General features: G+C 38.9%; 1 protein-coding gene across 1 annotated transcript in view; it reads left to right on the forward strand.

The window, feature by feature from the left end:
* DBX2 (developing brain homeobox 2) overlaps positions 1-13096 on the forward strand; it is a 41128-nt gene that overhangs the window by 16912 nt on the left and 11120 nt on the right. Inside the window, exon 4 of the mRNA XM_011936111.1 lies at positions 11500-11687. Coding sequence (XP_011791501.1) covers positions 11500-11687 — 188 coding nt within the window. The remainder of the gene's footprint in view (positions 1-11499; positions 11688-13096) is intronic.

Raw genomic sequence — 13096 nt, forward strand, 5'->3', positions numbered from 1 at the left:
TGGTGGCATCTCTGTGGAATTAAGTCTTCAGTGTTAGATTTTGGGAGTGGAGATCAAAAGAGGCCCCACACTTAGCTTCAGTTATTTCATCATGATATGATACTGGGTTTTTACTTCAGAAAATCTCTGGCAGTTCAGGTAAGTGGAAATGGACAAAAAATTCCATTTAACAGGTAGACAGACATTCATGTGCATATGTGTGTGTGTGTGTGTGTGTACTTATTTTATAGGGACGTTTGAAGAGTCTCAAGCTATCAAAGTTTGGGCAGTTTACTAGATAGAAAAGAAAGGCTGGGCCAGTTCAATAAATAGAGCATGTAAGAGTAATGCTAAAGACATTTTCTAGATGACTTTATCTTCTCTGCTGCTTCAAAAATTACTTTAAGCAGGTCTTATTTTTCTCCATCTGCTTCCCAGTTCTTCCTACTTTGTGCCTTTTGCATAACTATTGTAAATTATAGTGTTTAACCCTAGAGGTTTATGAAGTCCTGTGTCTATCTTTTTCTTAAAAATAAATATACAATCTGAAAGTCAGTGCAGCTCTAATCAAGGATAGAAAATGATTCACTTGATTTGGCTTCATTTCTAAAGTTGGCATTTTAAAACAGTTTAGAGGTCCCACAAGTGATTTTAATAAATGATATTTTCTCATATTATTAGTTATAAGTCTAAAATGAATTTCATATTTTCTTATTTATAATGTTCATTTGTATTGGCAGCAAATAATAACATGGTAGAATTAAGCTGTCAATAAATAATTTTACATAAATAAGGTACAGTTAATAAGGTTTACATCTTTACAACAATTTTAATAAGACATTTACTAGTTTTTCTTTTTTTCTTCTTTTTTAAATAATAAGAATGATTTTTATGCCCGGGTCTTTATATTATTTTCTATTGTACAAACAAAGGAAAGTGGACTGTTCAAATAAACTTGCATTAAGTTTCAGCTCAGCCAAAATTAGGTTTATATTGAAAAGTGTAATAATTGATTAAATCAATGGCCCTTATCATTGTTTCACAATATTGTTTCACTCTTTCCAAAAGAGTAGGATCAGACCAGCACATTTTTAACTGGGCGAGTGAAGTATTATTTTGACTCTTTGCATGATTCATTTATTTAATATTGATTTAGTTTTTCTTGTGAACTTCTTAGATTTACGACTAACTTCTTGTTGCAATGTGGAAACGATCATTCATTCAATGGCCTTCTCACATATAGTAAATAGTTTAATAGGCTATTTAAGCACAACACTTACAGTGGGGAAAAATTAAAAGGCAGTGCTAACAGTTCTCCCCTCACCCAAAGCAGTGTACGGAAAATCTTTGATATTACAACCACAAGGTTCTTTTCAAAATAACATATTTCTCAAATAACATGAAATGGAAAGTTGTGGAAATTATGTAAATAATGACTTTTAAAAAATTACTTAAAGTATAGGAATCTTAATGATGTAGACTAGCTAATTGAATTAATCAGATAATTGTTTTGTTTCGTCTTTGAGTACCCAACTTGAATTTGACCTTTGAATTTTACACCTTAAAAGACAAAGCTTAAATTTGGAGCAGCATCATAAAAATTTTAGCCAGGAAAGTATTCTTCTGGGACAAACTGCTCTGCCTTTTGGGAGATGAACTTATATTCTACATTTTAAGATAATTGTACTATCTTCTTCTTCTTGTTAAAACTTAAAAAATGTAATACACTCTCCAAGTTTGAATTTTTAGGATTGTGTTGAAAGCAGAAAGGAAGGGACATTATTTTTCTAATTGTGAATGTAGGTTGGTTCTATGAGTTTCATGGTCAAAGATGGGGAATGCTCTGATTAGTATTCTTGCCACCTGTCCTGACTGTGTTCTCTTTTACTGCTCTCAGCTGGAGTGGCCAGTGGACTGAGGACACTGAGCAGGATCTGTGGAAATCTACAAAAGGTTGCATACAATTTTTAAGTAGGGATTAATCTTAGCACTGTAAGATCTTCAGAGGGATGCAGAATTTTTTTCTAATATAAAAAGAAGGCTAATTATATTGCCTAAAACATAGTCGAGTTTGTGCAGTAAGTTGAATAGGTGTTGACTTCTCAAAAGTACAGGGAGGGCTGTTCCATAGATAAGTGGCATTCAGTCAGTCAAGAACAATGTTTAAAGGGGTCAGAGACTCAAAGACAATGGATTTCCAAGTTGATGGCTCTATTCAGCAGTTCTAGAGAGGCAGTGAAAGTATTGGAGTAACATTCCTGGAATGGAGTTCCTTTTCTCCCCAAATGTTCTTAAGCAGTTAAAGGGTGGGTGATGCGTGGGGGTGGGGGTGGGGGTGGGGGAGGGGAACTGCTTAGCAATATGGGGTGGTTGACTCTGATCTTGCCCTAGTTTGAGCATAACATGAAACCTAACAGGGCTACTTATAAAGTCCTGATTTTTGGTTTCCAAAAGCAAGTGAAGAATAGGGGAGGGGGCGAATGGCTGAATAGAACAAAGCAGGAAAGCGTTGTACTGTCAGCTCAGTATGTGTCTACAAAATGATACAGGGTTTTTGGATTGTGCTTTTGGAAATAGACCATCCAGAACAAGAGACATCAGAGTGCTACTGGACTCTGAAATGGTCAGACTGCCTGCACCTGTTCAGTTCTGGAGGCCCACTTTAAAAGGTACATTGAACAAACTCTCATATGAAAACCAGGTTAAGAGGTATACAGCAACTTAAAATAGCGAAGACTCTGTATGACTAGTTAGGAATTTTGGGAAAAAAATTGAGTATTTTTGTCCTGGAGAAGAGAAATGCTAGGGAGAACATGAGAGTTTTCTTTAACTCAGGTCTGCTGTATTCATATAGATATGAAGTGTAGAATTGGGACCAATGAGTGGAGTTTAGGGAAAGTTAATTTTTGGCTTGTTATAAGGGAATGATTTCTAGCAAATCAAGCTATTTGATAAGTGTTATCATGTGGCACCCCCAAATACAAGATTATATAGAGACAGAAGGATAGACTTAATTTAAATCACACGGGTTTGGCAAATGCTGTGTCTTTTCTCTCCAAACTTCAAATCTGCAAAAATTACATCGCTCTGTCTCTCTCTCTCTTTCTCTCTCTCTCTCTCTCTCACACACACACACACACACACACACACACTTGAAAATAAGAAGGGTAAGGAAGCTCTTCATGGAAGAGAAGCCCCTGAAAGGTAGGAGGTAGGAAGTCTCAACTGTGAGGAATATTACAGCAGGAAAAGGTGAGCATACAGACAAGAAACATCCCCTATTTGAGGAAAACTGACTCCAGGAGGGAGAGACACAGACTCAAGGTTTGCAATGAGCTACTTTTGAGGAAATAGTTAATAGAGGCTGATGGTGTTGTAGCTAGCCTGTTGGAGAGGCCTGGATTAAACAAATGACCTCTTATCCCTTTCAGTTCTGAAAAGCTATTGAATCTATATAAAAGGATGAAAGAATTCTGTTTCTGAAAATGTTATTGGTAGCCCCCGGCTTGAGTTATCCTGAAATAATCCTATTTTTTACTAAAAGCCTTGAGAGGTTTAGATTCAGTGGTGCTTCATAGACTTATGCTATTATTTTCCTTACAAAGTCGGGGGATACCGGGTTATGAATTAGTTTTTAATATGGAAAAACTGTAAACTTAGAAAGCAAACATTAAACAACATGGCTTGTTAGAAGTGGCCTTTATATAGCACTCCTTGGCCTACCTCAGGGTAGCCCAGGTTGCAAGCAAAGGCTGGAACAGAACAGGAAACAGAGAGAAGGCCAGTGCCATGGCAGGTGCTGGAAACTATACTGGGGCAAAGAGCAGCACTGGACATGCATGATCCAGAAGCCTTTCTAGAGGTTCTCGAAGCAATAGGTGAAAAGATACAGGAGAAAGGAAGTGTCCCCGAATGGGATCAATGGTCCAGAGATTAACATGAGTTCTTTGTGAGTCTAAACATTACACACATTACTGGCCAGCTGTTCACAGTACAAGATACTTTTGAATTGCAATGGTAGATAGGCCAGAGCTGCAGCTATTTGCTCATGGTCTGATGTTTAAAAAGTGACTGGATAAGGTCTCTCTTTGTTTGGTAGTGTTTGCTGGCTGCTACAGACACCGTTGCCCTGTCTTCAGAGTTAAGTCATGTTTTCTGGAAGTTGAGGCAATAGAGAGAGGCAATGATGACCACTAGATTGTCCAATGCTGTGTTTCTGTTTCTCTGTCTCCCCCCACCTCCCCTCCACAGCATACCTCCATTTGTAGCACCCTTCACTGGGCCCTTCATACAAGGCTGCTGGGGAAGACAGTGATTAGGGAGCATGTCAGGATCCAGGGAATCATACCTTTGAAAAGTTTTCTACCCTGGGTCATTCTTTTTTTTTTTTTTTTTTTTTTTAAGATGGAGTCTTGCTCTGTCATCTAGCCTGGAGTGCAGTAGTGGCATGATCTTGGCTCACTGCAACCTCTGCCTCCCAGGTTCAAGCACTTCTCCCTGCCTCAGCCTCCTGAGTAGCTGGGATTATGGGCACACACCACCACGCCCGGCTAATTTTGGTATTTTTAGTAGAGACAGGGTTTCACCATGTTGGCCAGGCTGTTCTCAAACTCCTGACCTCAGGCAATCTGCCTACCTCAGCCTCCCGAAGTACTGGGATTACATGCATGAGCCACTGCACCCAGCCTATCCTGAGTCATTCTGCTATTTTAATGTGACTCTTCCCATTTCCCCACTTCTTTCCTTGCCCACTCGAACCTTTGATGATCTTTGATGTAATTTGACAAAGGCATTGATTTGTCTCCCTCTGCTTTGCTGTGTGACTTTAATTGCACAACTTAACTTTCTAGAACCTAGGTTTTTCCTGTAAACAATGGGGGAAATAATTTCTTCTTCCAGGGATTGTTGTAAAGATTACATGTCATAATGCATGTAGTTGGCACATATGTCGGCACATGTAAGCCCAAATATATGTGGAAGCTGCATAATAATAATAATATCCTCGAACTGATAGAGACTGTAGCTCCTTGAATTGGTGACTCCAGCTTTTAAAGCCTCATTTCTGCTACATGCCTTGTTCTCCATGCCTGTTTCTTTTTATATTGTTTGTTTATTTTTGTTTACCTGGAAGTATCCATAAAAGTCAGACATTTGTCATAAATTTATGAATAGCTGGACATGTGTTTTGGAGACATAAAATTTAGGGGCTTACATGTATATTTAGAAGGTATGAAAGTGGTATGGGTTCATCAATGTAGTTTGTGGTTAGATCCAGAGATTGCCCATAAAAAGACATGGGTGAGCCATGGGAAGGAGCATCAGTGGTGGTTTAGGAATAGCAGCATTGTCATATGCTTCTTGTAGGAACCACATTACATCACTTTATGAGAACAAGCTTGATTTGTGTATTGAGGCCAGTGCTAAAAGAAACCAGACAACTAGTAAAGAAGGAAAAATTATAATATTCTTTATTTTTGGTGTTTTTTTTTGCTTGTCTATTGGTTGAGTTCTTGTTTGTTATAGGGCACTGAAACTTGAGGACCAAACCCAGTAGTTAATCCTTTGATCCTTACAGCCACTCCAGGTCTCACCTTTCAAGATCAAGGGCTAGTTTGGGTTGATGATGCCCCAAATGTTAATATATACTACAATGGTAAGAATAATTTATTTGTAGGCTTTCTTGTTGGGAATCTTTATCAGGGGAACCCACCCCCAATATTTCAATGTAGATTCTTTCTATTTTCCCAAAGTGTCATCTGGCTGAGAAATAAAGAGAAAGAGTACAAAGAGAGGAATTTTACAGTTGGGCCTCCAGGGGTGACATCACATATCGGTAGGACCGTGATGCCTCCCTGAGCCGCAAAACCAGCAGGTTTTTATTAAGGACTTTAAAAGGGGAGGGGATGTACGAACAGGGAGTAGGTCACAAAGATCACATGCTTCAAAGGGCAAAAGAGAGAACAAAGATCACATGCTTCTGAGGCCAATAAAGATCACAAGGCAAAGGGCAAAGCAAAGATCACAAGCAAAGGGTGAAATCAAAAACTCCTGAAGAGGGTCTATGTTCAGCTGTGCATGCATTGTCTTGATAAACATCTTAAACAACAGAAAACAGGGTTCGAGAGCACAGAACTGGTCTGACCTCAAATTCACCATGGTGAGGTTTTTTCCCCACTCTAATAAACCTGAGGATAGTGCAGGAGACCAGGGCGTATTTCAGTCCTTGTCTCAACTGCAGAAGACAGACACTCCCAGAGTGGCCATTTATAGACCCGCCCCCAGGAATGCATTCCTTTCCCAGGGTCTTAATTATTAATATTTCTTGCTAGGAAAAGAATTTAGCGATATCTTCCCTACTTGCAATCCATTTATAGGCTCTCTGCAAGAAGAAAAATATGGCTGTATTCTGCCCAACCTTGCAAGCAGTCAGACCTTATGGTTGTCTTCCCTTGTTCCCTGAAAATCGCTGTTATTCTGTTCTTTTTCAAAGTGCACTGATTGCATATTGTTCAAACACAGGTTTTACAATCAATTTGTACAATAGTGGTCCTGAGGGGACCTACATTCTTAGCGTACAAAGATAACAGAATTAAGAGACTGAAGTAAAGACAGGCATAAGAAATTATAAGAGTATTATTTGGGAACTGATAAATGTCTATGAAATCTTCACAATTTATGCTCATAGGTTAAAGTAAAGACAGGCTTAAGAAATTATAAAAGTATTAATTTTGGGAACCGATAAATGTCCATGAAATCTTCACATTTTATGTTCCTCTGCCGCAGCTCCAGCCGGTCCCTCCTTTTGGGGTCCCTGACTTCCCGCAACAAATCTTTTTCTTTACTTAAAAACAACTTGTTAGGGAAACCTATGGGTTGCTACTAAAATTTTTAGGGGCATTTATGTGAGTTTTATTTCCTTGCTATTTTATTTTAACTTATAGATATTGGTGAAGAAGAGCCAAAATGAATAGAATCTTGAGCCTTACTTATACAAATTCTACTTAGAAAAAAAAGGGTATATATTTTTCCCATTACCATAAATTTGTTTTAGACCCTGTATATAGACATAAAAGGTTTTTTTTAACTCAGAGGACATTTGCCTTTCTAAAATGCTAGGTTGGTTATGTCCTTCTTGAAAGGCTTCCCTTGACAAGTTATAACCTAAACTTGTTTCAGGCATCCTTGACCCTAATCTGTCTTTCCAACTTTTCTCCTGTGTTCTTTCCAGTCATACCCTGCAATCCAGAAATACTAGATTGTGTGAGATTCTTAGGTCTGCCATGTTTCACACTTATCTTCACCTGGCTTCATGCCTCTGCAAATGCTAATTCCTCTACCTGCCTTTCCCTCGTGTGCCAGCAAGAGGAATTGCTGTTCTTCTAGGTGCTGCTCTCTCTTAGGACCTACTTTGTTGACCATCCTAATTCAGTGGCTTCTTATCTGGTGCACTAATGCCTTCTGTGCTGTGGTCTCATCCCACTGTATTGTGGCTGTATTCTTTTTGGACTTTTCCTTATCAACTGTGAACACCTTAAGGATGGATTTGGATTCATCTTTGATTATTGCTCAACAACAACTCGGTAACTGACAGGTTATTCCCAAAAAGGTTGCTACAATGCTTGCCTGTTTTCATTAGAAAATAGAACCACACTTAAAACCACTTAAAACATGGACAGTGGAGATGAATTATTTGTCCAGAATTCTATAATACAATGACACAATTTTGTGTTTACTTTTGTCTTTTCCGTTTTTTCTCTGCATTTTTGCTTAGTTGTGAACATAATATGTATCTTAAATATCATACTTTTAAAAATCATAGTGTAGGTACTTTCTTTGCTGCTGCCTAATCTTCATAGTTCTCATCTTTAATGATTCATTTAAATTTTACCAAGTGGATAATTTACATATGCATTTCTTTACCAGTGTATAGTTATTTTTTCTCCTAATTTTTAATACTTATTGCTGTAATAATTATGTGTTGGACACATTTAGAAATTAAGAATGCCACAGTGCAGAGGAAAGAGCCACTGATTTGAATTCAGAAGATCTTGGTGCCAGCTTTGTTCCATGTCCTTTGTGTGTCTTTGTACCTTGACTGCTCTGAACACTTCTTCATCTATAGTGAGGGATATCTGTGGCATATGATTCTTGTAAAGATCAAATAAAATCCAACAATGGGAAGCGAAGTAGATTTGTGGGATCCTTAATGTGAGCTAAGCACTGAAATTTTGCTATCTTATTTCATTGAATCTTGGGAGCAGCCTTATAAAATCAGCTGGAAGAGACTGAATAACTTGCTTTAAGACATGTGTGTAAGGGGCTGAGATCCAAACCAAGGAATGTTCAGAGAAGAAACGCACTTAGGAAAAGATGCACATATTGAGATATTCAGAATATTTTTATTATTGATCAGTATTTCATAAAACTGCTTAAATCTCTGATAAAGAATAGTGAATCTAGTTGTCAAAGTCTGACTTCAAGATATGATCTTGGTATGAGACAAGCCAAAAGAATTAGTGATGTAACAGGGGAAATAACCAACATCCTATGTGAAGATGAATGGAGGGGCATCAATGAAAGTGGACCTTTATAGAGAATTGGGCTTGATAAAATCTCAAGGTTATGGCAATTCAAAGAAGACACAGAGTTACAGAGCTGGAAGGAAAGAGGGAGAAGTTAGTGGTTCACTTTGCAGAGTGAGGATGAATTGTAATGAGATGTAACCTAGGGCTTAGCCAGGAGATGTTTGTAATCTTTTAGACAAATATAAAAGGAAGCTGTCACATTGTAGAAGCCAAATTGACAAGATTTGTTGTCATTTTCCTTCTAAAATACGAATCAGATAATGCCAGTATTGTGTAGGGTTAGTACATTTATTGTGGTATCTGTCTCCTGTGTTTGAAACCCTAGTTTTGTGACGTTGAACAAAGTTACTTAACCTTCCTAAGTTTCATTTTATTTCTGTAAAATGGAGAGAGTAATAGTAGCATTCATGCCATAGATTCAATGTGAGAATTAAATGAAATAATGCATGTCAGTGGCTTAACACAAAGTAATCATTAATGGTGGTGTTCAGTGTATGTTTATTATTATGTCCTGTCCTACTTCTATTGATCTTCATTACCTACCCAAACCCTTGCAGTTCTCTATTATCTGACTCCATTCCACTTTAGAGGTCCAAATGTCTTCAAAGGCCTGGCAGGTAAAAAACAAGCTAAGCAAGACTGTGGCAAACTGGGGCCACATGTTCCATATAAAAAAGAGGCACCTGCTACTCACTTTAAGCCCAGTGTGGTTACCTTTGAAGAGGTGTCAGAAACCTGGACTTTATGTGGAACTTCCCGCTTTTTAAATGTGTATAACTAAATGAGAATTCTTAACCAACATGCTAAGACCAAAAAAAGCCCATTTGCAGACTGGATATGGTTGCCCTCTTGCAGCTTCTGCTTTATGCCTTTCTGCAGACTTGATGACTGCTTACTTTTGCTTGCATAGACTTTATTCCTTGTGCTTTCAGACATACTAGTAACTGTTTGAATTGGCTTTGGTTCTTTCCCTCTTTAACGGTATTGTTCTTTTAGACTTGACTTGACCTGACTCTTTTCTCTGAATTCATCATTTCCTCCTCTGTGATGCCAGTGCACTTTGCAGATCTTTCTATTCTAGTACTTAAGACATTCATTTACTTGTTTATTCAGTAAATAATTATTAAGCACCAGAATGCACAGTAGCTGTAACCGTAAGCCTGCCTTCCTGGCGCTATGTTACAGAGTTAATGTTCATGAGTCACCCCTCCGATAAGAAGGTGAGCTCCTTTAGGGTGGGAACCATGTGCTCTTTGTCTGCTTTCTTCAGCAATTGGCTCTGTGAGCCTGACACCCAATGTATTAGTTTTCTATTGTTGCTGTAACAAATTACCATGAACTGAGTGTCTTAAAGCAACAAGTACTTATTATTTTATAGTTATAGAGGTCAGACCCTGAAATGGGTCTCACAGGGCTAAAATCAAGCAGGGCTGTGTTCGTTGTGTAGGCTCTGGGGAGAATCTGTTTTCTTATCTTTTCCAGCTTCTTGAGGTTGCCTGCATTCCTTGGCTTCTGGCCCCTTTCTCCAACCTCAAAGCAAGAATGTAGCATCTTGAAATCTCTGACTAGGATCTCCTAATTTGGCTCCCTCTTCCAATTATAAGGAATCTTAAGATTACATTGGGCCCACCTGGATAATACAGGATACTTCATCTCGAGGTCAGTTGATTAGCAAGTTTAATCAATTTGCAACCTTAATTCCCCTTGCCATGTAACATAACATATTCACAGGTTCTGGGGATTAGGACATGGACATCTCTGAGAGCCATTTCTCTGCCTGCCACACCTGGGAAGCAGAATGAGTGAATGAACCACGAAAGCCTATAAACTCTCAGAGCATGGGAACCAGTATTGTGCCTTTTTGAAAGAGGAGTTTCTGCCTTTTTGACCTCAAGGAGTTGATGATCAGTGGAATTGCAGGGGAGTGACTGAGAGCCCTTCAGTTCTCTCTTCTCAGATTAAACATCTCTGACTTTTGCAAGCTTTCTCTGTCCCAGGTTTATGTTAGACCCCTTGTTTTGTGTTCCCAAATCTCCCTCTTTAGGAATACAACACATTTGTGATGCTAGTTCAATAAATGCCCTTCTACAATATTTTACAGGTAATGAGGGCAATTAAACATATCTGTCTTATTTCTCATTGTGTAATATTGAGCAGAGTGTCTGGCATATGGTAAGTGTTCAAAATTTTGTTGAAAAAATGAGTAAATAAACAAATGAAGAATTACAGAAAAATGAAGTTTTTAAATCACCTACTACTTAATCCACATTGGGGCTTTGTAACTGGGACCTTGGGCTGTCTGATGTGGCATGCAAAATTGGAAGGATGAGCAAATGTACATTTCCCCTGCACTGGGGAGCAAAGAGTATTTATCAGATTCTTGAAGGAGTCTATATTAGTCTGTTCTCATGCTGCTAATTAAGACATACCAGAGACTGGGTAATTTATAAAAGAAAGAAGTTTAATTGACTCACAGTTCAGCATGACTGGAAGGCCTCAGGAAACTTACAATCATGGCAGAGGGAGAAGCAAGCATGTCCTTCTTCACATGGCAGCAGGAAGGCAAAGAATGAAAGAAGTGCAGAGCAAAGTGGGGAAAAGCCCCTCACAAAACCGTCAGATCTCATGAGACCTCATTCACTTTCATGAGAACAGCACGGGGGAACCACCCCCATGATTCAGTTACGTCCCACGAGGTCCCTCCCTCAGCACGTGGGGATTACAATTCAAGATGAGATTTGGGTGGGGACACAGAGCCAGACCATATCAGAGTCCATAGCCAAAAAGAGATTAGGAAGTACTGCTTTAAGTGAGCAGAGTTGAATTGAGGTCATTTGGCCATAGTGCAGAGTAGGAGGATACCATATTGTCCTACAAAAGACTGACTTCTTTCTGAAGCTAACTGGGCTTTTGTATCTTTTTCCCTCGACTCCAGGAGAAGAGAGTGTGCTGCCTCTCCTGACACAGGACTCTAATTCCAAGGCTCGGAGGGGCATTTTAAGAAGAGCTGTCTTTTCTGAGGACCAGAGAAAGGCTCTGGAGAAAATGTTTCAGAAACAGAAATATATCAGCAAAACAGACCGAAAGAAACTTGCCATGAACTTGGGACTAAAGGAATCACAGGTACTAATGAGCAGGAAGATGCCTACTGCCTCTGATTTCTTGTGAGATCAGATGAAATCAGTTGTGTTCAGGGTGGTGGGCCATAGGCAACTGCTTCTGATTTCTTAAGGCACACAATGGAATCCATTTATTTGGCAAATATTTCTTATACCAGGCATGGTGCTAGAGCCTGAGGTGTTCTTGAAATGCTTTTCATAATTTTTTAGTGGGTGGAGATATATGTCCCATTTCCTATTTGGAAACAGATCCATTTGCTGAGAGGTCTAGGTTTTTGCCATTGGGCTGCTTAGTTCTTTTCATATGAAGAGAAATGCTAAGGATGTGGTAATTACATTATAAATCGTTTGCTCTGTGTTCAGAGAAACAGGTTAAATTATTCTTCAAAAAGCAGGAACCACTTTGCCTATCTTTCTTTTCATTTCCAATCCAAAATCAAAGCATGAATGAGTGACTCATGAATACTTCTTAATGGGTTTCATGATTTTGTTCTTTAGGTTTATGTCAAGTATAATTAAGCAATTTTACATTTGCAACACTTACATAGCTTTCTTGTTCATTGAGGTTTCGTATAATTGTGAATGGGACTTTCTGGCTTTTGGAGTTGTATAATACTCCATTTAACATTTGACCTACTTGTTGCAAATAATCAATATCATAAGGCACTAGAAGTTTCCTATTTAACCCTCCTTATAATTGTCATGTGAAATACACACTATAATAATCCCTATTTTCTAAATGAAAAAAGAAGAAACTGAATGTAGGTTCTACATCATGTAGTAAAGAGGTTTTGGAGGTAGGCTTCCACCTTAGACAACCTAACTCTGGGGTTTGTGTTCTCTTTAACCTAAAAAGACCATGTACAGTTGTGCATAGAGTTCACTGTACAAAGGCGTCTGGCCAAAAGGAATGGTGGCAGCTGAAATGCAGCACGAACACTGTTTGCCAGGTTGAGTTTTCTGGTGCAGGCCTACATCTGCCTGGATTTTTTGAATTAACATAAAGGGACTAAAAAGTTAGAGGAGGCTCTGGTCTAACCACCATGCTCTACTGTTGTTCCTCACTACTGATGACTTGGTGGTTAATTTTGGATCTTATTAAAACAAGTTGTTGGCTGGATGTGGTGGCTCACACCTGTAATCCCAGCACTTTGGGAGGCTGAGGCTGGTGGATCATGAGGTCAGGAGATCGAAACCATCCTGGCTAACACGGTGAAACCCTGACTGTACTAAAAATACCAAAAAAATTAGCCGGGTGAGGTGGTGGGCTTCTGTAGTCCCAGCTACTTGGGAGGCTGAGCAGGAGAATGACGTGAACTCGGGACACAGAGTTTGCAGTGAATCGAGTTCGCACCACTGTGCTCCAGCCTGGGTGACAGTGTGAGACTCCATCTCAAAAAAAAAAAAAAAAAA

This window comes from Colobus angolensis, unplaced genomic scaffold (assembly GCF_000951035.1).
Source record: "Colobus angolensis palliatus isolate OR3802 unplaced genomic scaffold, Cang.pa_1.0 Scaffold150, whole genome shotgun sequence".
Classification (NCBI taxonomy): Eukaryota; Metazoa; Chordata; class Mammalia; order Primates; family Cercopithecidae; genus Colobus; species Colobus angolensis.